The sequence below is a fragment of the Petaurus breviceps genome, unplaced genomic scaffold, assembly GCF_028583685.1.
Source record: "Petaurus breviceps papuanus isolate PSGF00001 unplaced genomic scaffold, PetGlider_PUasm1.0 90847, whole genome shotgun sequence".
In the NCBI taxonomy this organism is placed as follows: Eukaryota; Metazoa; Chordata; class Mammalia; order Diprotodontia; family Petauridae; genus Petaurus; species Petaurus breviceps.
In genome coordinates, this window is record NW_027187360.1 from 16,341,232 (window position 1) to 16,363,992 (window position 22,761).

General features: G+C 35.0%; 1 protein-coding gene across 1 annotated transcript in view; it reads right to left on the reverse strand.

The window, feature by feature from the left end:
• SYCP2 (synaptonemal complex protein 2) overlaps positions 1-22,761 on the reverse strand; it is a 121,984-nt gene that overhangs the window by 27,398 nt on the left and 71,825 nt on the right. Inside the window, exons 24-31 of the mRNA XM_069072515.1 lie at positions 12,109-12,142; positions 9,381-9,454; positions 9,228-9,285; positions 7,563-7,618; positions 7,118-7,172; positions 5,919-5,921; positions 3,890-4,064; positions 2,090-2,127 (exon numbers count right to left, since the gene is read on the reverse strand). Coding sequence (XP_068928616.1) covers positions 2,090-2,127; positions 3,890-4,064; positions 5,919-5,921; positions 7,118-7,172; positions 7,563-7,618; positions 9,228-9,285; positions 9,381-9,454; positions 12,109-12,142 — 493 coding nt within the window. The remainder of the gene's footprint in view (positions 1-2,089; positions 2,128-3,889; positions 4,065-5,918; positions 5,922-7,117; positions 7,173-7,562; positions 7,619-9,227; positions 9,286-9,380; positions 9,455-12,108; positions 12,143-22,761) is intronic.

Genomic DNA, 22,761 nt, shown 5'->3' on the forward strand with positions numbered 1-22,761 from the left:
AAGGAAATGCTTTTACAGTGGAGGGGAAGGAGGGGGTGGTAAGAGGAATGAATGAAATTTACTCTCATCAGAACTAGCTCAAAGGGGGCGGCCAGGTAGCACAGCAAGTAAGAGCACCGGCTCCAGTGTTGAGAAGACCTGGAGATCGAATCCTGGGCTCAGACACTTAGCACCCACCCAGAAACACCTGGCCGTGTAACCTTGAGCAAGTTACTTAACCCCAATTGCTTAGGGGCGGCCAGGTGGCTCAGCGAGTAAGAGTACCGGCTCCAGAGTTGGGACGACCTGGAGATCGAATCCCGGGCTCAGACACTCAGTACCATACCCAGAAATAACTGGCCGTGTAACCTTGAGCAAGTTACTTAACCCCAATTGCTTAAAAAAAAAAAAAAACTAGCTCAAAGAAGGAATAACATCTATCCTACCCTATAAGTGGCTGGCAAGGGAATAAGAGAAGAGGGTTGGTGATATAAGGGAGAGCAGATTTGGGGAGCAGGGTCATCAGAAGGAAAACATTTTTGAGGAGGTAGAGGGCAAAAAGAGAGACAGAATAGAATAAACAGGGGGAAAACATGATGGAGGGAAATACAGCTAGCAACAGTAACCGGGAAAAAAAATTTTGAAGCAAGTTTCTCTGATAAAGGCCTCATTTCTAAAACATATAGACAACCAAGTCAAATTTGTAGAAATGAGAGCTATTCCCCAACTGATCAATGATTAAAAGATATGATCAGTTTTCAGTTGAAATAATCAAAGCTATCTATAGCCATATGGAAAATTACTCTAACTTACTATTGATTAGAGAAATGCAAATTAAAACATTTCTGAAGTACCACCTATCTGTTTGGCTAACAGGACAGAAAAAGAAAATGTGAAATGGAGTGGATGTGAGAAAAATGAGACATTAATACACTTTTAGAGGAGTTGTGAACTAATTCAACCATTCTGTAGAGCAAAAATTTTAAAAATAAATTAAAAAATAAAACCATGCATACCATTTGAGCTAGCAATACCACTACTAGGTCTGTATCCCAAAAGTGATTTAAAAAGTAAAAGAACCTATATGTACAAAATTATTTATAGCAGTGCTTTTTGTGAGGGCAAAGAATTAGAAATTGAGGGAATACCCATCAAATGGGGAATGACTGAACAAATTGTGGCATGTGATTATGATGGAATACTATTGTACTACAGGAAATGATATGCAGGATGCTCTCAAAGAAACCTGGAAAGACTTATATGAGCTGATGCAAAGTGAAATGTACTGTGTACAAAGTAACAGCAATATTGTTGGATGATCAGTTGTGAATGACTTAGCTACTCTCAGCAATAAAACATTCCAAGATAGCTTTGAAGGACTTGAAAAATGCTATCCACTCCCAGACAAAGAACTAATAGTGCCTGAATGGAGACTGAAGCATACTTCTTTTAAAACTATATTTTTCTGGAGTTATTTTTCATTGTTTTCTTTCACAACATGACTATTATGGAAGTGTTTTGAATGGCCACATATTTATAATCTATATCAAATCGCTTGCCTTCTCAGTGGGGGCTTGGGAGTGATGGAGGAGGGAGGGAGAGAATTTGGAACTCAAAGTTTTGAAAATGAATGTTAAAGATTGGTTTTACATGTAATCAGGAAAAAATCAAATGCTAAATAAATTTTTACAAAGGAAAATATAATAATTCCTTAAAAATCAGAACGGAGCAAATGGAAGCTAATGACTTCACGAGAAATCAAGAAACAATCAAACAAATACAAAAGAATGAGAAAATAGCAAAAAGAAATTTGAAGCAAGTTTCTCTGGTAAAGGGCTAACTTCTCAACCACATAGAGAACTGAGTGAAATTTATAAAAATAAAAGCCATTCCCTAAGTGATAAATGATCAAAAGATATGAAGTTTTCAGATGATATAATCAATGCTCTAACTCACTACTGGAGAAATGGAAATTAAAATAATTCTGAGGTACTATCTCCTACCCATTAGATTGGCTAATAGGACAGAAAAGGAAAATGAAAAATGCTGGAAGGGATGTGGGAAAAATGAGACAGTAAAAAGCATGTAATGTATCAATACAAAGTTTTACCTTCTTAGATTTTGGTAATTTCGATTCCATTGATGGACCTGACAACAAGAAAAAATTTCTGTAATTAAAATTTTACCAGTGATTTCATTTAACATTTTAATAAGTCAAAAGTCAACTAGATTTTATCATCTATAAATTCAGTTAACCAGAACACATCTTGATATTTAGAAATCTTTTTTCAAGTATTCAAACTAGAATTTTAAAAGCAGCTATGGGGAAGCTTTAAAAAATACTGATAATATATGTCCCATGAGATTGGTATTATAGGTACCCCCAAATTATTACTTTATTCTCTTTACTCTTAAAAGATCTACTCTTATGTTTCATCATAATGTATATATGACTAGATTCTTGCAGGCTATATCAACAAAACACAAGCACTGGGAAGACTCCAAATATAGATCCATATAACGTCAAGGCAAATCATTATACATTTTTTTTCAATAACACTAATTCATGAATACCATACCCTAAGGTATGAATTAGTCACACTTCACAATAAAAAAATCACATTTATTTGATGCTTTAAGGTTTATAAAAGCACACTCTCTACAATAAACCATCTTGTTGAAATGTTTTAAGGAACTTGAAATAATATTAGTTATTTAATATTTAATTCAAGGAGCTGAAGGATCTGAAATTAGAGATCCTTGAAGTAAATAAAACTAGGAACATCATATACAGCTTTTTTTATAGCACTGTTTCAACCAATGAACACACATTTGGTAAACCAAATTAGAGCAAAGAGTTTAATATTAACCATGGAATTAAATGATCATTAATATATTTCAAAATATCATTTTATATGCTTTGTTCTCAAAATTATCCTAAAGCAAGAGTTCTTAACTTTTGTGTTCTATGGACCCCCTTTGGCTTTTCAGAATATTTTTAAATAATTGAAGTAAATGTTAAATTTCAGTTAGAGAAATTAGAAAAAATATGTATTTTTCTCATTCATGTTCACAGACCTCCTGATTAAAATCTATCCATAAACAGACTCCTTTTCTAAAGGGTATAAGAATTGCTGTATTATGACTCTAATTCTGTTTATGTTCTCATAGTCTATTTCTGCACCAGAACACATTTGAAAAGAGATTCTGAATGACAGCATTTATGTAGGGGAAGGGAAGATGATGCAATACAGGACCTTCATGTAACTTTCCAGATGCCAAAAAAAAAAAAAAAAAGAGATCCAGTAGTAATGGGGATTAAACTCAAGCAATGAGATTGTAAAAAAAAATACGAAAGAAAAAATAAAAATTGCTATGCTGGGTATTCTAAAAGTCTTATTGCAGTTTTAAGGTTTTTTTTTTCTTTTTGGAGGGTAATTGGGGTTGAATGACTTGCCCAAGGTCACACGACTAGTTTGTGTGTGTATGTTTAGTGTCTGAGGCCGTATTTGAACTCAGGTCCTCCTGACTCCAGGGCCGGTGCTCTATTTACTGCACCACCTAGCCGCCCTGCAGTTTTAAGTTTTAATAGCTTATCCTTGAAAGTTTCTGGTAAAGAAACTTCTAAAATGCTGCTAAGCAACTACACTGAAACTTACATATTTAAAAGTTTCCTAGAGGTACTGAGGTTTGTATCAAAGTCTAGACTTAACCTAAGTAGTTTTAACTCCAAGGTTGTCCATCTACAATAGGACACTGACTCTCATAATAAGCCATAGCATGAAATAAAATAAAAAGCAACATTTGGAAAATATACATTTCTCAAATACCTTAGATAAAATAAGTCTTAGGTGGTAAAATAACAAATAATGGAAAAAATAGATATTTTCTCAAATAAGTAATTTCTTACTTGATTTCCTATTTTTAGGTTTCTTCACTTTTTTATTCCTGCTATAATCTACCAGTTGAGGTTTAGTTTTTTTGTTTGATTCTCTTAGCCAGCTAATATCAGTCTTGCTGTCATCACCTCTGTGATCTGTGTCTGTGTCACTAAAAAGGTGCTTCTTCTTGTGATTTGTCCTAGTCTAAAAAAAAAATTTATAATAAATAATTATTTTGCACAGACCACATTAAGAAGTAAGCACTGAATGTAGTATAATTTAATGAACAGAACTAAACTTGGGAATATATACTGGTAAAATATTTTTCACTATTCAGTAGAGCACTGGATAATTTTATTGCTAAGCTTACATATGTATCTAACTGACTTAGGACTAAACTAGCTAGTTAAATTAGTTACTTTGATGATTTGGTAGATCTGTCAACTCATCAATATGGGTGCTTCTCCAACAGTGTAGAGCATAATTATACCTCCTCTGATGTGACAATTACCTATGTCTTCCATAAAGGGCCCACCCAATATGCTGGAGGTCTTTCTCTATATGCCTGGAAATTGTGTGGGTACCAAATGAACACATAGGCTCATCAGTTTACCTTACTCTTACTACATATACATGATTGGCCCATCTGTTCTGGTCACACATTTCCTTCATACCACATTTTATGCAGATTCTCTAGCACAGTTCTTGATTACTAATAGGCTATAGTCAACTTATACCCATCATGTGTCTCTTTACTGCCCTTTTGATAATATGAAATTTTAATTCTTTTAAAACTTTTGTATTCTGTCATTTGCAGCCATATAACATCACTGAAAAAACAGTGGTATTAAAAAGATTGGTTAGTTTGATATAATTACCAAAAGCAATCTAGCCTGTTCTCTTATTTCCATTCGATCCCAGATCCCAACACTATTCATTTGTATGTCTCTCCAAGGTAAATGTATTTAACAACTGCTCTATAGGCTGTTCATACAACTACACAGCACAGTGTGTAAGCAAGAGACATTTTTTCACTCACTTAGTTTTTCCTAAATGGATAGTTAGGTCAAATTCTTTTAAATTATAACAGATATCACTTAGAAGACTCTCTAATATCCTGGGATTTGGTACAATTAGTAAAATGTTAGATGCAAACAAGAACCTCTGGAGGTCTTTGCCATAAATAGGAAATTCATTTTTTATTTGAGCACCATGGTGAGCATCCTCATCATGGGCCTTCTTTCCTTCTCCCTCTATATTATTACACTTGTGGATCTTATCAGCGCTGATGGGTTCAATTATTACCTCAACACTCATGATTCTAAAATCTACTTATCTAGCTCTCATCTCTATCCTGACCTCCAGACTTGCATCGCCAAATGCCTTTTGAACTTCTCAAATTAAATATAATTTAGATACCTTAAACTCAACATGTTCAAAACTGAACTCATTCTCTTTCCTCCCCAAATCCTCCTCTTTTCCAAACTTCCCTATCATTGTCAATAGTACCACCATCCTCCCAGTCATAAAGGCTCACCACCTTGGTGTCATCTTTAACTTACTGTCTTATCTCACATATCTATTATATTGCTAGGTCCTATTGCTTCTTCCTTTATGTCTCATATACACTCCTCTCCTCTGCCACTTGTGCAGGCTCTGGACTATTTTAATAGCTTTCTGGCTGGTCTCCTTGCCTCAAGTCTCTTCCCTACTTCATTCTCTATTCAGCTGCTCAAGTTATCTTCCTTAAAGTATAGGTATGACTATATCACCCCATCTCCATCCCATATACTCAGATGTCTTTTTATTTCCCCCAGGATCAAATATAAAATCAACTAGATTTTAAAGTCCTTTAATACTTGGACCCTTGCTACATAGTCTTCTTATACTCATTCTCTAATATATGTCCAGTGAGACTAGACTCTGAGGCTCCTTACAGAAGACAATGCATCTCTAAGCATTTTCACTTAGAAAACTGGCTGTCTACATATGCTCTCTCCTCCTCTTCCCTACCTCCTGGCTTCCCTGACTTCTTCCATGACTTAGCTGAAATTCTACCTTCTATAATTAGCCTTCTGATTCCACTTCAAGTTAGTGCCTTTCCTTTATCAATTATTTCCAGTTTATCCTGTATATCTATGTCCTTTGTACACAGTTGTTTGCATGTTATTTTCCCCAGTAGACTATGATCTTCTTGATAGCAGGAACAATATATTTTTTTTGCCTTTCTTTGTATTCCTACTATACAGCATAGTGCTTAGCTTATAGCAGGTTGACCACCTGCCTCAATAGTAGTAAACCTTTGGAAAGTATGTTTCCCTCTTGTATGTTTTACTTGATATTTATAATTAGAAAGTCACTAAACAAAATTATCTTGTTAATAAATATCTTAAAAGCTACTCATCAGAGACACTATGAGTCTCTTTATCTCACCCAGGGTAGAAGATCTGGGGCTACTTAAAGGCCCATTCCCATTACTGAAGGGCATGGGAGTTTTGCCCTCCACTGTTTCCAACTTGGGCTGGTGTGCCTCTCCTTTAGATAACATGGTGCTCCTTGTGCTTTAATGTTTAGCATTTTAATTGTTAGATTTAGTGCAGACAACAGATTAATAATGTACTGCAGCTCAGAATTCAAGATCCACCAACTTCAGCCTCTCCTGTAGCACTATGATTTGCGTAGGAACACTTTGCTAGAGGAGAGCCTTTAAGGCAGCATCTCACCCTGCTCAAATATATTTTACAGGCAACAGAAATAATGATATTTTCTATTCTTTAAAACTTTCAGCTAATTGTGAGACTGTAAAGATGTGATCTATAGAATATTGTTTGCAAAAACCTGTCCCCTTTTAATACTTTCAACAAGGACACTTGTAATTAAATACCTCAAATTCAAACACATAAATTAAATTTTTCTATGAATTGTTGATTTCGAAGATCTACTAATTAACAGATATAATTTAATAAAATACAAAAGGAAAAATATATCTTATTTCAAATTATATTCGCATGAAATATCAAACATAGAAAGCTGAAATTCCAGTCAACAAAACTATCCTGATAACTTATCTCTATAATTTGAATTGCTTATAATGGAAAAAACACAAAAGGAGTAGGGCTAACCATGAAAAATTATATTTGAATATTCTATAATTTATGTTTCTCTATGACCTCCTTTTTAAGAACAGAAAATTGGAATTCTGAATGTAAAAAAATAGCTTTTAACAGAATTATAAGAATTATGATTAAGAATCTTACTTTATCTTTCTTTTTCAGAGAATCTTCATTTCCATCATGACTCCTTAAACCTAACCTTAAACAAATAAACGTTAACTTACAAATATATTTATGTTTATTATACAGAGGCAATGAAGAGTAAAAGGAAGTCAAGAAATATGTCTATTCTGGATTAGTTATATGATCACAAGTAGATCACTTAAAACTTCAACTTCCCAATCCGTAAAATCAAAGTTGGAACCATTTCATCTCTAAGAGTCCCTTTTTGACTCAAAGATTTGATTATTTAATTCGTGCATTTAACTATTATAAAAACAACCATTTAAATGAGTCATTTTAAAAGCAGCATATTTGTTTTTGTGTATTATATGTCATCAGAGTAACAATACAAAATGAGAAATTTAAGGAAAAATAGTAATTGATTACATATCTTATATTAAAAAACACATTTAATCAAAACACTTACAACTTTTTTGAGTTAGTTACAGAAGTGTCTTTGATAGTAGTCTGAAATTCCTCTGTCTGCAGCATGAAAAAGAAGTAAACTACATAGTTATTTCGGAGATTAAAGTGGTATAAGAAATATTTAAAATGTATGTAGAGCTAATTATTATCATAGTCATATAGTTGTCATAATAAAATTATTTATGAAAATTTAATTGCTATTATAAAGAAATACAATAACAAATATGTACAGTTATTCCACTTTCAAGAACAGAAATAACACTACAACTTTAAAATGAAACAGAAAATTAAAGAATGAAATAAGTAATTTAGGATTATCCATAATTTCTTTTAATATACACTTATATCAAAAATGTCAGATAACAGCTTAGTAATGTAGGAAAAGTTTTGTATATGCTAGTTTTACTATGATAATGAGATAATTATATTGATTACATGTTTACCATATAGCAGTATCTAAAGCCTAGGCCATTCGTATGAGATTCTGGACCACAACTTAAAGAAACAACAGGAAATTTTCACTACATATTCTAACTGAATCTCAAATTCAATATATCAAAGACTGAGTTTATTGCTTTTTTTGCCTAAGTCTGCTCCTCTTTCTGACATGACTACTCTGACAACTGGGACTACTTTAGCATTATCTTGGGCATTTCTTCTTTCTCTCTCTCATGTCATATCCAATTAGTTACAAAGTCCTATTAATTCTGTCAGCAATATTTCTCAGATCCACCTTTTCTCTCTATTCCTCATTTTATAACCTCAGTATATGCTCTAATTACCAACTGCCTTTTAATAAGCATTCTCATACCTATCTTTTCCTCCCTTCAATCTATCCTTCATATTATATGCAGACATATTAATCTTTCTCATATATAAATCATGTCCTGTTATTATTCAGTGGTCCCCTATTGCTTATAATACAGCTCTATTCAAGATCATCCACAATCTGATTCCACCCTATTTTTCCAAACTTATCTTTTATTTTCCCCCTCTATGCACTGCACTAAGGGGCAACTAGACAGCTCAGTCAAGAGAGTGCTAGACCTGGAGTGAGGAAGACCTGAGTTCAAATCCAGCCTCAGATACTTACTAGCTATATGACTTTTGGGCAAGCCATTTAATTTCTGCTTGCCTTCATCCACTAAAGAAGTAAATGGAAATACTCAAGTATCTTTGCCAAGAAAACCCCAGCAATAGTATGGTTTATGGGGTCACAAAGAATCAGATATAACTGAACAACAAAAGCATTGCACATCCAAAGTGAACTATCACCCGTGCCCCAAACTTGCCCTGTATTTTCCTACCTTCCTACATTTTCTCAGACTTTTTTCCTATACTCAGGATGTCTTCCATTCCCTTCCTCAACTTCTGCATCCCTAACCGTCTTTTAAAGACCAAGCCAAATACCACATGCTGTAGGAAGCCTTCCACAATCCACAGTTAAAAAACACTTTGCCCTCTCAGATATCACACGTTACTTTGTTTCAACATGCATCTTTGTGTCTTATACCTTACTTATATCCTACTTATACATAAATGAATTCTAAACTTCATAAGGGCAATGCCTGTGTCTTATCCAAACTTTAAATGTCTATAATATATTTTCATTAATGTGGACTGAATTGAGAAGAAAAAAAGGTTAATCAAATTGAACTAATCTTACACCAAGTCTTATGGTAGGGTCATCATCTCCATTCAAGTTAAAATTATAAACATCATTCCTGTTGAAATAAGAAAAAATAGATGATGCTGAAAATAGTATATTAAGATAGTCACTCTAAGCAGTAAAAAAAATGTTTAGGAAAAAATTACTTACAAATCACATTCAGAAATCATATTAACAGAAGTAGTCCTCTTCAGTTGTCTAGAGTTTTTAATTGGGACTTTTCCCTACATACAAGAAAAGAACATTTTTTAAAAATTACTAGATAATTATACTGATTACATGCTTACTCAGACTTGAGTTCTCCTTTGAGATCCAGACCCACATTTCAAATAACCTACAGGAAATCTCCACTGGATGTCCCAACAGTATCTCAAATTTGATATATCCAAAAGGTTAGCCTATTGTCTTTCCTCTTAAATTTGGCTCTGTTTTCCAACTTTATTACTCTGGTCAGTGGTACAATCCTGGTGTTATCCTAGACTCTTCTTCCCTCTTCACTAAATCAATTAAATCAACAAGGATTTATTAAGCACTTCCTAGACTTACTATGTGCAGGCACTAAACCAAATTTTGAGGATATAAAGTAAAGCAAAAGAGCCCCTGCCCTCTGGGAGCTCATATTCCAATAGAGGAAAACAACATGCAAATAACTAAGTACAAACAAGATGGAAAAGTGGTAAAGTGAAGGTAATCTTAGAAACTTAAAAAGGGTTCTTGTAGAAGACAGATTTTGAACTGACTCTTAAGAAACAAAGGCAGCCATGAGGTAGAGATGAGGAGAGAGAGGTGTAGGGGGCAGCCAGAGAATATTTACAGAGTTTGGAGATAGAAAGTCTTTTGTGAGGAACTGTAAGAAAGCCAGCATCATTGAATCAGAGTACATGGAGGTGATCAAAGTATAAGAAGACTAGAAATGTAGGAAGGATTTTAAAATTTGAAAATTCAAAGGATTTTATATTTGATCCTGGAAGTATGAATCCACTGGAGTTTACTAAATGCAGGGTGAGGGTATTATGGTCAGTTCTGCACTCTAGGAAGATCAGTTGGGTGGCCGAGTAAAGCACAGAATATAGTAGTGTAGAGACTTGAGACAAGACCAAACAGAAAACTATTGCAGTAGTCCAGGTCTGAAATGATGAAAGCCTGGACCAGTGTCAGAGGAAAGAAAAAGAGTGCATATGAAAGATGTGAAAGTAGAAACAATAGAACCAAACAGATTATATATGTGGGGTGAGTCAGAATAAGTTAAAGATGACACCAAGGTGGTGAACCTTTAAGATTGTGAAGAGAACTGTACCCTTGACAATAATAGGGAAGAGGGATGGTTTTGGAAAGAGAATGAGTTCAGTTTTAAACATGTTGAATAGGCCTTTGGAAATACATGTCCGGAGGCCAAAAGAGAGGTCAGGGTTATTTAAACACCTACTCAAAGAACTATATTAGTATATCTGATCAAAAATGGCCTGTTTAAATGAACTTACACATATATTTTGTCTCTTGTGCTTCTATTTACTTACAAAATATGAATCAAATTTCAGTAAAACATGCTTGAAGTTGCTATTTGACAGTCAATTTGAGTGCTTATATTTTTGTACTAATCAAAAATATATTAGAGCACAGAGTTTAATTTACTTAATCTATACTTTTTATTGTTTACTGATAAATGGCCTTTTAACTGACATGGTAACTAATAATACCTTTCATTCTATAGGCTTTTATAGGTGACAATATAATACTATAATAATATTTCTTTAAAATTTTTTAAGTCCATTTTATTTTTAATTCTAGATTCTCTCCTTCCCCTACCCATTGAAAAAAAGAAATACAACTCAAATTGTACTTTCATGTTATTTCACTCAATCCTCACAATAATCGTGCAAGGTTGGAGGCCAACTACCATCATCCACATTTTCTAGATTAGGAACATGGACTCAGAAAAATTAAGAGATTTGCCCAAAGGAACAGCATAAATAAACTCAAACATCCTTCTATTACCCTACAGTTTATTATATAATTCCAAAAGAGTAAGGTGGATCTACTTTGTCAGTAATGGCTATGTGTATTAAATTTTAACTATAAGAGAAGGAAAGTAGTGAATGAAACTAACATATTTGTAATCCTGTTGAGAAATGAGCTGTAAAAATATCAATTACTAATGTCGCTACAGAAAAATATGTAGAAAATTTAGTCAAGTAAATTTTAATAGGCTCACAAATAGAAATATAGTCAATCAGATCTAAAATAAAGCATAATTAAGTAGGTTTTAAGTAAAAATGAAATAAGAGAATTGTAGTTCTTTAAAAAATCAATGATCACTACTTTACAGAATTACAGTGACACGAATGTAAGCTATACATATCCATATGTAAACACATAAATATGTGTGTATATCTGGAACACTGGCATAATTTTAGGAAATCCACTCTGGCTATTCTTTATTGAATGTAACATTATGGTCAATGAGTACTCCTTTTAAAATAAAGGACTGATTCGATTTAATTTACTTTTTCCAATATGATTGTACTACTTCTTTCAGGGTAGGAAAGAAAAATTATGCATGTTCTGGTACTATGATACTCTTAAAGGCATAGTGCTGGTACCCTACATTTGTAGGTAGGATATATTATATTTATCCATCTGAAAGAAAAAAAAATTCCCTTGAATGTATAATTCACAAATTTTAGAGTAGAAAATAAGCTAATCTAGGCAAATAATCTTACTAAGTTATTCACTTATTTATACATTGGCCTCTGATAACTTTAAAAAAAGGAGAGAATGTTTGAATCAATCATTAATCTTATATTTGACTCTTTTTCTAAAAAGATATGATTAATTATATTAAAGCAGTCTATCAGTTCTATACACAAATTAAACCTACCTTGCTGAGTAGACCTGATTGATTTGAATTCTTCCTATTTAAAAAAAAAGTTTTGTCAAATTGGAAAAAATACTTAGAACCAGTAGAATAAGAAACAAAGAATTTTCTTAAAGAAGGTGAAATATAGCTAAATCTATATGAAATTACAAAATTGTAGTACATTCTGGTTCTTAAATTTGTGCGGTAAGCTATTAGTACTTCCACTGAATCATCATCTAGTAATAAACTCTATTTTCTTTTTGGTCCAGTGCTATGATTTCAGTGGTATAGTGAACTGATCTCTATAAAAGTAGGTTCCTCTGTTCCTGCAACTTAAACTTTTAGAGAATTGCATGGGGGTACCAGGAGGTCAAGTGACTTGCCCTCCTAATTCTTCCCAAATAAAGCCTAAATACCATATCACAAACTTCACCTATATGGATAGATAATTACAAAACCTGAAATGAGAGGTTACATTTGTTTTCAATCTAAGAATAATTTATTAGGTGTCTTCAGTCATTTTTCAGTGTCTGACTCTTTATAACCCATACGGTGTTTTCTTGGCAAGGATACTGGAGTGGTTTGCCATTTCCTTCTTCATTTCATTTTACAAATGAGGAAATTGAGGCAAACAGGGTTAAGTGACTTGCCCAGGGTCACACAACTATTACATGGCCAGATTTGGACTCAGGAGATGAGTCTTCTAGACTCCAGGCCCAGCACTGTATCCAGGCCCCTAGTTGCTCTATTAAGTGTCTATTATGTACCAAGAGCTATGCTAAGTACTAGGAAGAAAGACAAAAACCTCAAAGGGCATGCATTGTAGTGGAGCTTAGATTTACTGTACACACACACAGGTAAATGTTAAATATTTACACGGATGTAATACCTGTACTGCTAAGATAAATGCAGTCCTGTTAGTTAAGTATATGGGTAAGCCTAAATTAATTTAAAAAATCAATAAGTGAATCTGGCAACAATATAAGAAAGGTTGATATAAAGAAAATAATTATTCAACAGTATATAGATTTCAAACAGGTAAGTTATAATATATATCATATATGAAAATTTGTTAAGTTTCTACTAATTAAATGTTTCATATTCTCACTGAGCAGGGCACTTGTTTTAACTAAGTCAGCATTACCTGAATCAACAAATTTAACACCATAAAGTTGTCTCACTTCCCTCAAATTAGTTAAACCTTAATCATAGTTTCAGGTTATTTTTAAGGGAATGAATTTGCCAAAGGCAAATAAGAAGAATTTTTAGGGATCATGAAATCTTAGGCAGAAAGTTCTCATACTGAACTAAGCTGGTCCATGTGATGTGGACTTGCTTCCCTGTCATAAACATACATAAGACTTTTCCAACAAGGTGTTAATGGCAAGCAAAGAAGTAGTTAACACCTTGTTTCAGCTATTTAATTATTTAGCATCTTGTTTCAGTTCAAATTTCTTTTAAGCCTTGCCCATGATTATATCAAGTCTTTGTTAAGAAACAGAACTTGTGAACCCCTGTTGCTCATGCAACAGGAAGGGGAGAAGCTAATAACCATATATGAGGAGAAGCCCAAGCTAGGAAAGAACAGAACTGAGCAGAACCGAGAAGAGAACTCTTGTGGTGGCAGAGTTGAGATGGAGAAAACTTGTGGTATCCTGGCATTCTATGTTTGTTCTGTGTTGATTTTTGTTTGTGATACTTTGTACAGAAGCCCTGGGACTTTACTGGAAGCCCGGAAAGAGGATTTTCTGGTTGTCTGTTTACAGAAGTCCAGGTGGAGGGTTTCAGAGGTCCTGGGACTTTATTGATGATTTGTGTTGACCTCTTGGACCTTGTTTGTGTGTCTCTGTTGATTTCACAGTCAGATAGTGAATTGATGATGGTGCCAGCAATGTATGAATGTTGTTTTGGCTTTGTTAAGCTTTCTCTTCCCAGAAACAGGAACTGTGAAGGACTTGAGGTGGACTGGACACTGTGAGCTTCAGTGTGGAATGGGAACTGGACAAGGAGCTGAGAGCTTCTTGCCTTTGAATCCAGGTGACAGTTGGGTAGATTCAGGCAGGAGCTGGGACCATGGAAGATGAACCATGAAAGCTGAGAGCTAGCCTCGAGTCAAGATGAAAAGAACTCTTCTTGGGTACTTAATGCTGACTGAGAAGACCATAATTTACTGTGGCCTAGGGGTGGGATAACTCTGTATCTTGTACCTCTTAAGGGTGACTGAGTTAAGGATGATTGGAAACTAATCTCCAATTAAGAAGAAAGGAGACTTTTTGACTGAGAGATTAAGACAATGTGACCTAGGGGTGCAGAACTTTGATCTTTGTACTTTGTATCTCTTATGAAGCCCAGGACTAGTTCCCCCAAGCCTGAGCCCTAAGAGTAGCTGGGTTGGAAGGTAGCCTTAGCCTCAGCCACAGGAACTTCTACTTCCTGGATAGTGATAGGAGTCCATGTATGAGCCAGGGAAGATTAAGGGAACCTCTACCAATTAGGAATCCCAAACCTATCCGTGCTGCTGAGATGGGTCCCTGAGCAAGAAGGAAAATGCAGAGAAGATGAGTTGCAGAAGCAGTGGGGAGGGGACACACTTGGCTATAGGCACTTACAGGTGGGCAAGTTCTTAGTTTCAGTTCCAGGCCAGAGGGAAGAACTGACAGAGGATCTGAGGCCAGAGAAACCATGCCCTCTACCGTAGGACTAGAGGAATTAAAAAAAAAAATAAGCTGCTACAAATTTTACCAAAATGAGCAGGCAAAGGAGAAAGAATCCAATCGTAGAAAGTTACTATGGGAATAGAGAAGACAGGGATTCATCTTCATAAGAGGATACTGAAGGAATAGAAGCATCTCCTACCACAAAGAGTGATGTTAAATGGTCACTTGGCCAAAAAGAATTCATAAAACTTAAAGATTTTAAAAATCAAATAAGATTGAGGAAAATTTTAAAGAAAAAATAATAAGAATCAGGGGTGGCTAGGTGAGCCACCGGCCCTGGATTCAGGAGGACCCGAGTTCAAATTCGGCCTCAGACACTTGACACACTTACTAGCTGTGTGACTTTGGGTAAGTCACTTAACCCCAATTGCCTTTGAAAAAGCAAAAAAAAAAAAGAATAATCCAAGAAAAAGAGAAGATTATGAAAAGAAAGTCAACCAATTAGAAAAGGAGATTCAGAAGCTTAAGGAAGAAAACAACTCCTTGAAAATTAAAATTGGGCAAAGGGAAGCCAGTGAAGTTATAAGAGACCAAGAAATAATAAAACAAAATATAAAGCATAAAATATAAAAGAGAATATGAAACATCTCACAAGAAAACAAATGATTTGGAGAACAGATTAAGAAGAAAAAAAATAATTGGAATACCTGAAGTCTATGACCAAGAAAAAAAAAGAATCTTGATATACGTTATATATAACTATATATCATATTTATTCTATATCATTATATATTATATAAATTAAAAAAAATTGTCCTGACTGAAAACTTTCCTGAAATGTTAAAACAAGGGAGAAAAGTAGAAAAAGGAAAAAATCACCAATCACCACCTGAATGAGATCTTACAGGGAAAAACTATAGAATATTATAGTCAAATTCGGAAAAGCGCAGCTCAAAGAGAAAATATTGCAAGCAACAAGAAAAAAAATACAAATATGGTGGTGCCACAATTAGAATCACACAAGACCTAGAAGTGATACTAAAAGACCACAGATCTTGTAACATTATATACATCAAAGAGCAAAAGAATAGGTTGCAGCTAAAAATATCATACCCAGCAAAATTAAACATAATCCTCAAGGAAAAGAAATGGAAATTTAATGAATTGTCAGACTTTCAGGATTAAATAAAAAGAATCTGAAATTAACAGAAGATTTGACATATAAGATCCAAGAGAAATATAAAGCACATATCAAAGGTTAATTATGAGGGACTCAATAAGGAGAAATTACTTACATTTTATATGAGGAAATGTAAAACATGTACATCTAAGATAGTTATTAGTAATTGGGTAGTTCAAAAGAAAGACTAGGGTAGACCTGAGTATGATAGGATTCTAAAAAGTAAAACTGTTTAGGAAAAAGAGAAAAAGATCTTATACAAATGAGGTGCAAGAGGAAAAACTGACAGAGGAATCTGATAGGGGAAGAGGGCTGGTACTTCTGGAATCCTACCTGCACTGGTAATGTGCTTAAGAGGGAACAATACAAACACAGCAGAGAACGAAAGGGAACTTATAAGAAACAAAGAAAACCTCCAAAGAAACGCTAAAAAAAAGTCACACAAAAAAACCCCACACACAAGTAGCCACGTGACCCTGGGCAAGTCATTTAACCTCAATTGCCCTCTCCAAAAAAAGCAAAAAAAAAAGAAACAAAGAAAATATAGACTGCTCTGGGCACAATGTGTGGTATTTATTATATAGACTTTCTTGAAAAGTAAATTTATTGCATTTTATATGCATATTTATATACATATTTTGAATCCTCTCTTACATTCTGCTGTTCATATAGCAATGCTTTTTTATTTTGTATTTAAATTTTAATATTTAACTATATTTTTCTTTTTCTTTTCTTACTGTTTAAGTTTTTCTATTTAAGTTCAAAATAAACTAATTTTTAAAACTGATCAATAAGCATTTAAGTACTTATTTTGTGTCAGATACCTCACTAAATGCTAGGCATACAAAGGAAAATGAAGTACCTGATCTTAAAGCATTTACAGTCTAAGAGGGGTAACAATAAATAGGCATATACTATATGTGTGTATACGCATATACACACATACATACATACATACATACATATAAAAATGTATATATTAAATAAAAAGCAATCTCCAAAATGAAGACAAATAGCTGTAGGTGGAATTAGACAAGGTTTTCTATAGAAACTGGTATTTAACCTGAATTTTAAGGGAAGCCAGAGAAACCAACAGGTAGATATAAAGGAGAAGAGCATTTCAGCCATGGGGGACAACTAGTACAAAGGACTAAGATGAAAAATGAAGTACTTGTACTTTCCCCTAGAAGAGGGGGGTTACTAATTGCCTTCCTCTTCTAGGGGAAAGTACTACCAGTTGTGGAGATCAGGAAAGGCATCCCATAAAAGGTGGCATACAGGAAACCAACATAAATAACAAAAGACAAAAAGGCATTTCTCAGTGCGTAAGATATCAAAGGATATAAACAGTTCTCAAAAGAACTGCTAACTATTGAGGACACATATAAGATTGTTACAGTTCACTAATTAATAAGTATAACAGAATAGAGAACTAATGGAAGAGGCTTGGGAATCTGCTTACAGAAAGATATTATTGACATAAAAATGGAAGAACACTGCTCCCCAATTTGGAGCACACTCAGTTATTCTGTAGCTAGTCCTGATCTGCTAGCCACATAATGAAGAGATAGATTATTGATTAGCTGTGCAGTCAGAATAGGGGTGCATGCAAAATAATTAGTCAACTTGGGTGTCTGATCTCTGGATTTTTCCAAAATGACTGACAATGAAAAAGAACTAAGCCTGAGGTTGTTGAAAAGGTCACAGACTTTTATCTCTCAAGAAGACTGCCTAATGATGCCAAGAAAAAATGGCTCTGCTATTGCTCTTTTATTGTGTTTATTCTTTCCTGTTTTTAGGTGAAGGAGACTGGAGATGGATATGATTCTATGATCCTCTATAGGTCAGGAGAGTGAGGCACCAGAGAGGTTCAAGAGCCAGAGTTTTACTGGAAGCCCAATGGTGAAGTACTGAGAGACATGCTTTTCCTCAGCTCAGTGGTTATCTGACACTCAAATTTATCCAGAGGTTGTGAATTTGGTAAGATAAACATTATGTAGAAACTTCCAGTCTAAGCCCATTGTTCCCAGAGAGTGAGGTGACATAAAGGAAAATATGTCTCCCACGTATTGAGGGGGAGGGGAGAAGAAAAATGTTTATACTTCTGTTCTTGCTATATCTTTGAAGTAAATATTCCTTTGTAAAAAAAAACCTAGTTGATGTTAATCAGTTATATGGGGCTATGAGGCTAATAACTGGAGGGTGAAAGTAAAGGAAACAGCCTGGAATGGGGCTCAAGTTGATGGTATTAAAAAACGATATCTTGATACCTCAAAGCTCCAAGGAGATGCACCAGTGTTGCTCTAGGATACTGAGTCCAGGGTATCACTACATATTTACTACATAAGTAAAATAACAAATCAAAACAACCCTGATATTTCACCTCAAATCAAACAAACTGGCACACATGAGAAAAGACAGAAATATTCAACATTGGAGGGTTTATGGGAAGACAGACATATTAATGCATTGCTGGTGGAGCTGTAAATTAGGTCAGTAATTCTTCTAGTTTGTATTTATGCTAAGAAAATGACTAAAACATCCACACCTTCTGACTCAGGTATTCTACTACTAGGTACATATACCAAAAAGGTTACCAATAAAATAAAAAGTTTTGTGTAGCCTTCTCCCTCAAATGTTTATATCAACACCGTAGGAGAATTGCAAATAAGTAGATGCCCACTGATTTGGGAATAACTAAACAAATTGTGGCACAAGAATACAAAGGAAAATAGCTGTACTATAAAAATGATGAATATTATTAATACAGAGAAGCATGCAAACTGAAATAGAACCAGAAAAATTATATTCACAAAAACTACAACTTAGAAATATAATGAACAACATAAAAACAAAATAATCAAAACTGAATGCTGTGAAGTTTTACACCAAGCTTGGCCCTGAAGAAGACATAAGAAAATGCGTCTCCTTTTTCTTCTTTGAAAAGAAGGGAAAACTAGGGATGTGCAATATGCTGCTTTTGCTTGATCTATTGGTTAGTTTTGCTGAGCTATTTTTATAGCTGGAAAGGATAGGAAGAAGGATATATTAAGAAATACAGGTAATGGGAAAAGAGACCAATAAACATTTTCAAAGAAGAAAAAGTTGTGTGGATTTAGAACCAGATAAAAGAGTGGACCCCAAACTGGCAATTAAAAGAATAATACCAACTTCTTTTCTAGTGGAAAGCTGTAAAGCCATCTTTCAATCTTTTTATTAGTGATTTGAATACAGGCATAGATGACATACTTATATCTGTGGGATGTAATTATGTTAGTAGGGATAGCTAATATATTGGATGACAGAATCAGGACTCAAAAAGGTCTTGCCTGGGCACAACAATGAAATTCAACAAGACTAAAAGTAATTGGGACAAATGTGAAATCCTTCACTAGGATTAAAAAACAAACTAAACTGCACAAATACAGCATGTAGAGATGTGGCATCAATAATCTGTGTGACAGGGATCTGACAGTTTTAATGCATTTCAAACTCAAAATTAATTCAACAGTGGAACATTGCAACTGAAAAACTGTGCGACATTAGGCTGCATTAATATACTATATTGTCCTAAGTGAAACGGGTGGGAAAATTGAAAATCTTATTGTATTTTGTCCTAGAGAGATGACATCTGGAATATTCTAGATGCCCTCTTTTAGGAAAGGCACTAACAAACTGGAGTTCATCAAGGGAAGGGTCACCAGAATGATCAAAAGAATCAAAATCATACCATTTGAGGAGCAATTAAAATAACTGGGGATATTTAGTCTGGAGAAGAGGAGACTTAGTAAGCATTTATTAAGTGCTTAATATGCACCAAGCCTTGTGTTAAAAGCTCCAGAGATACAAATAAAGGCTAAATCGGTGCCTGCCTACAATAAGTATACATTCTGATGAGGGAGGTAACATGGGGATATATGGGAGATATACATACATAAATGTGTGTATATGTATATGTATATATACGGAGAGAGAGAAAAAATAGATGGAAGGTAATCTGAAAAAGTCAGTCATTAGTGGCTGGGCGGGGTGGAGATTAAGAATTGCCATTATTAAGTGTCATTTGAGATGAGTATTAAAGGGAACCTGGGAAACTAAGACATAAAAGTAAGGTGGCAGAGACAGGAATTCCAGGAGCCAAGATGGTAGAATAAATCGTAAATCATCGTAAACTGCCATAAACGCTCCTATATTCACCTCCAAATAACCATAAAATAGTACCCCAAAACAAAACCTGGAACAGTAAAACAAGAAAAAAGAGGGTGAAACAATCTTTTACCCAAGAAACTTGGAAGGGTAAGAAAGGTCTATTTCACTCAAGTAAAAGGGGAGCTCAGTTCAGAACAGAAAGTGTCCAAGCAAGCCAACAGATAGCCCCACCTCAGCAAACCAGCAGGAGATCCTGAGGCCCAATGTCATGGAGCAGGCAAATGTCAACACCAGGACCCCCATGTGCCTTAGTGTAGCCAGAGAGAGCAGTGGATTCCAGCTCCAAGAACTACCATGTACTTCAGTGTAGCTTGGACAAATAAACAGGCATCCTCCAGAAGCCATACCTCTACCTGCTTCTGCACAGCCCTTGGCAAACAGACAGCCTCCAGAGGCCAGACCTCCATATTCTTCAGTGTAGCCTTTGGGAAATGCAGAAATACCCCACAGGCCTCAGCATATGCCAGATACCACCACTAGGAACCCAGCTCAGCACCAGTTAAGCTGCCAGATGCCTACATCCCCCAGCAGCATCAGCCAATCTACACCCTACCTCTCAGAATAGCACCAGCAGAGCCACTCCACACCCTACCCATTCAGGATAGCACAAGGGTCATCTGTGGGTAACATCAGTGCGGCACCAGGTAAACAACCAGGGCCTGAAGCCCCAGGGAAAAGAAGCTTGAGACAGTATTCCTTCTACCTGAAGGAGCCCAAAAAAGATGAGCAGAAAACAACAAAAATAAATCTGACCATAAAAAGTTATTATGGTGACAGGGAAGACTAAGACACAAACCTGGGAGACAACGAAGTCAAAACAACTATGGGCAAAATCCCAAAGAAAAACAGGAAGTGGTCTTAATGCCAGAAAGAACTCATGGAAGAACTTGAAAATGACCTTTAAAATCGTATAGGAGGTAGAAGAAAAATAGGGAAAAGAAATGAGAGTGATATAAGAGAATTATGAAAAAAATCATAGCATGGAAAAAGAACAAACAGTGCTTTAACAAGTACAATTGGCCAAATGGAAAAGAAAGTACAAAAGCTAACTGGGGTAAACAACTCCTTAAAAGTTAGAATTGGGAAAGTGGAAGCTAATGACTGTGAGATACCAAGAAGCAAACAAATTCCAAAGAATGAAAAAATACTATTAAAAAAGTAAGGTGGCAGAGCATCTGAAGCATGGGAGACAGCCAATGCAAAGACACAAAGATAGGAGATGAAGTATCATGTCCAAGGAATTAAGGAACTACAAGTAGGTCAGAGTAGTTGAATCAGATTACATGGAAAATAGTGAAGTATATTGAAGAAAATAGAAAGATAAGAAAAAGTGATGACATAAAGATATTTAAATGTTAAACAGGGGAGTTTATATTTGATTCTAGAGGTAAAAGGGAGTTACTGGGGCTCATTGAGAGTATGGAGATAATCTTGTCAGATCTATGCTTTATTTATTTTTAAATTTCATTTTTTCAGTTTGTAAAAACCTATTTTCTCTAAGATCTATGATTTTGAAAAATTACTTTTGATAGTGCTACAAATTAGAGTGGGGAGAGACTTTAGGCAGCGGAATGGTTAGTCCAGCAAAGAGGTGATGAAGGCCTAAGCTAATGTTGTAGATAGTTGATAAAGGGAGATGCTAAAGATGTTGTGAAGATATAAATGAAATGATTTTTCAACAGACTGAATATGCAAGGAGAATGAGGACTTGAGAATGATAGTTTGTGGACCTACATGCCTAGAAAGATGATGGTACCTTAGATAATAATAATGAAATTTGGAAGAAGGATGAGTTTATAGGGAAGTATAAAGAATTGTTTTGTACATATTGAATTTGAGATGCCTATAGGATATCTAGTTTGAGATCTCCAAGAAGGAGCAGGAGATATATGACTTTATCTCAGGAGAGAGATGGGGGATGGATAAAGAACTGATACTCATATTGAGAGATATAATAACTTACCTCACTGGAAGCTATCATCAAGACAATATAAAGCAAAAGGGAGGAAAGGCCAGGAAGAGCCTTTATAGTCACCTAGAGTTAGTGGGTATGATACAGATGAAAAAAAATCAGCAAAAGATACTAAGAAATGAAAATTATTTCTGTTTTAAATTCTCTGAAGGATATTAACATGGAAAAAAGATTAGGTTATATTTTGTGTGGCTCAGGAAGGAAGAACTAAGAGTAAAGGATATGAGTTATAAAGGAAGGTATTTTGGCTTGATATCAAGCACATTGCTAATAATTAGAATTTCTCAGAAGTGGAATGGATCAACTCAAGAAGTAATAAGTAGAGGCTTTAGCCCCAGGGCAGGTCTGACTAGCCCCCGGCAGGAGGGGCTCCAGATCAGCAGCAGCTGTGGCCGTTTCCAGAATTATCAACACACAGATGCGAAGGACAAAGTGAGAGGTCAGTGTAGTCTGGACTTTAGGACCCAGTAAGTGGGAATAAATGGCTTTTGCCCCCCGGGGCAAGAAGCTGCTGAGATGTCCGGCACAGCCAGCCAGCGCCAAGTAGCAGCTTCAGCTCCTGGCCTGCAGAGTGTAGGGGGACCAAGCACCAGTCTGAGGGGTAATTGCTCTTGCTTTAACCTTCTTGGATCTGGATTGCAGTCTAGGTGGAGGTC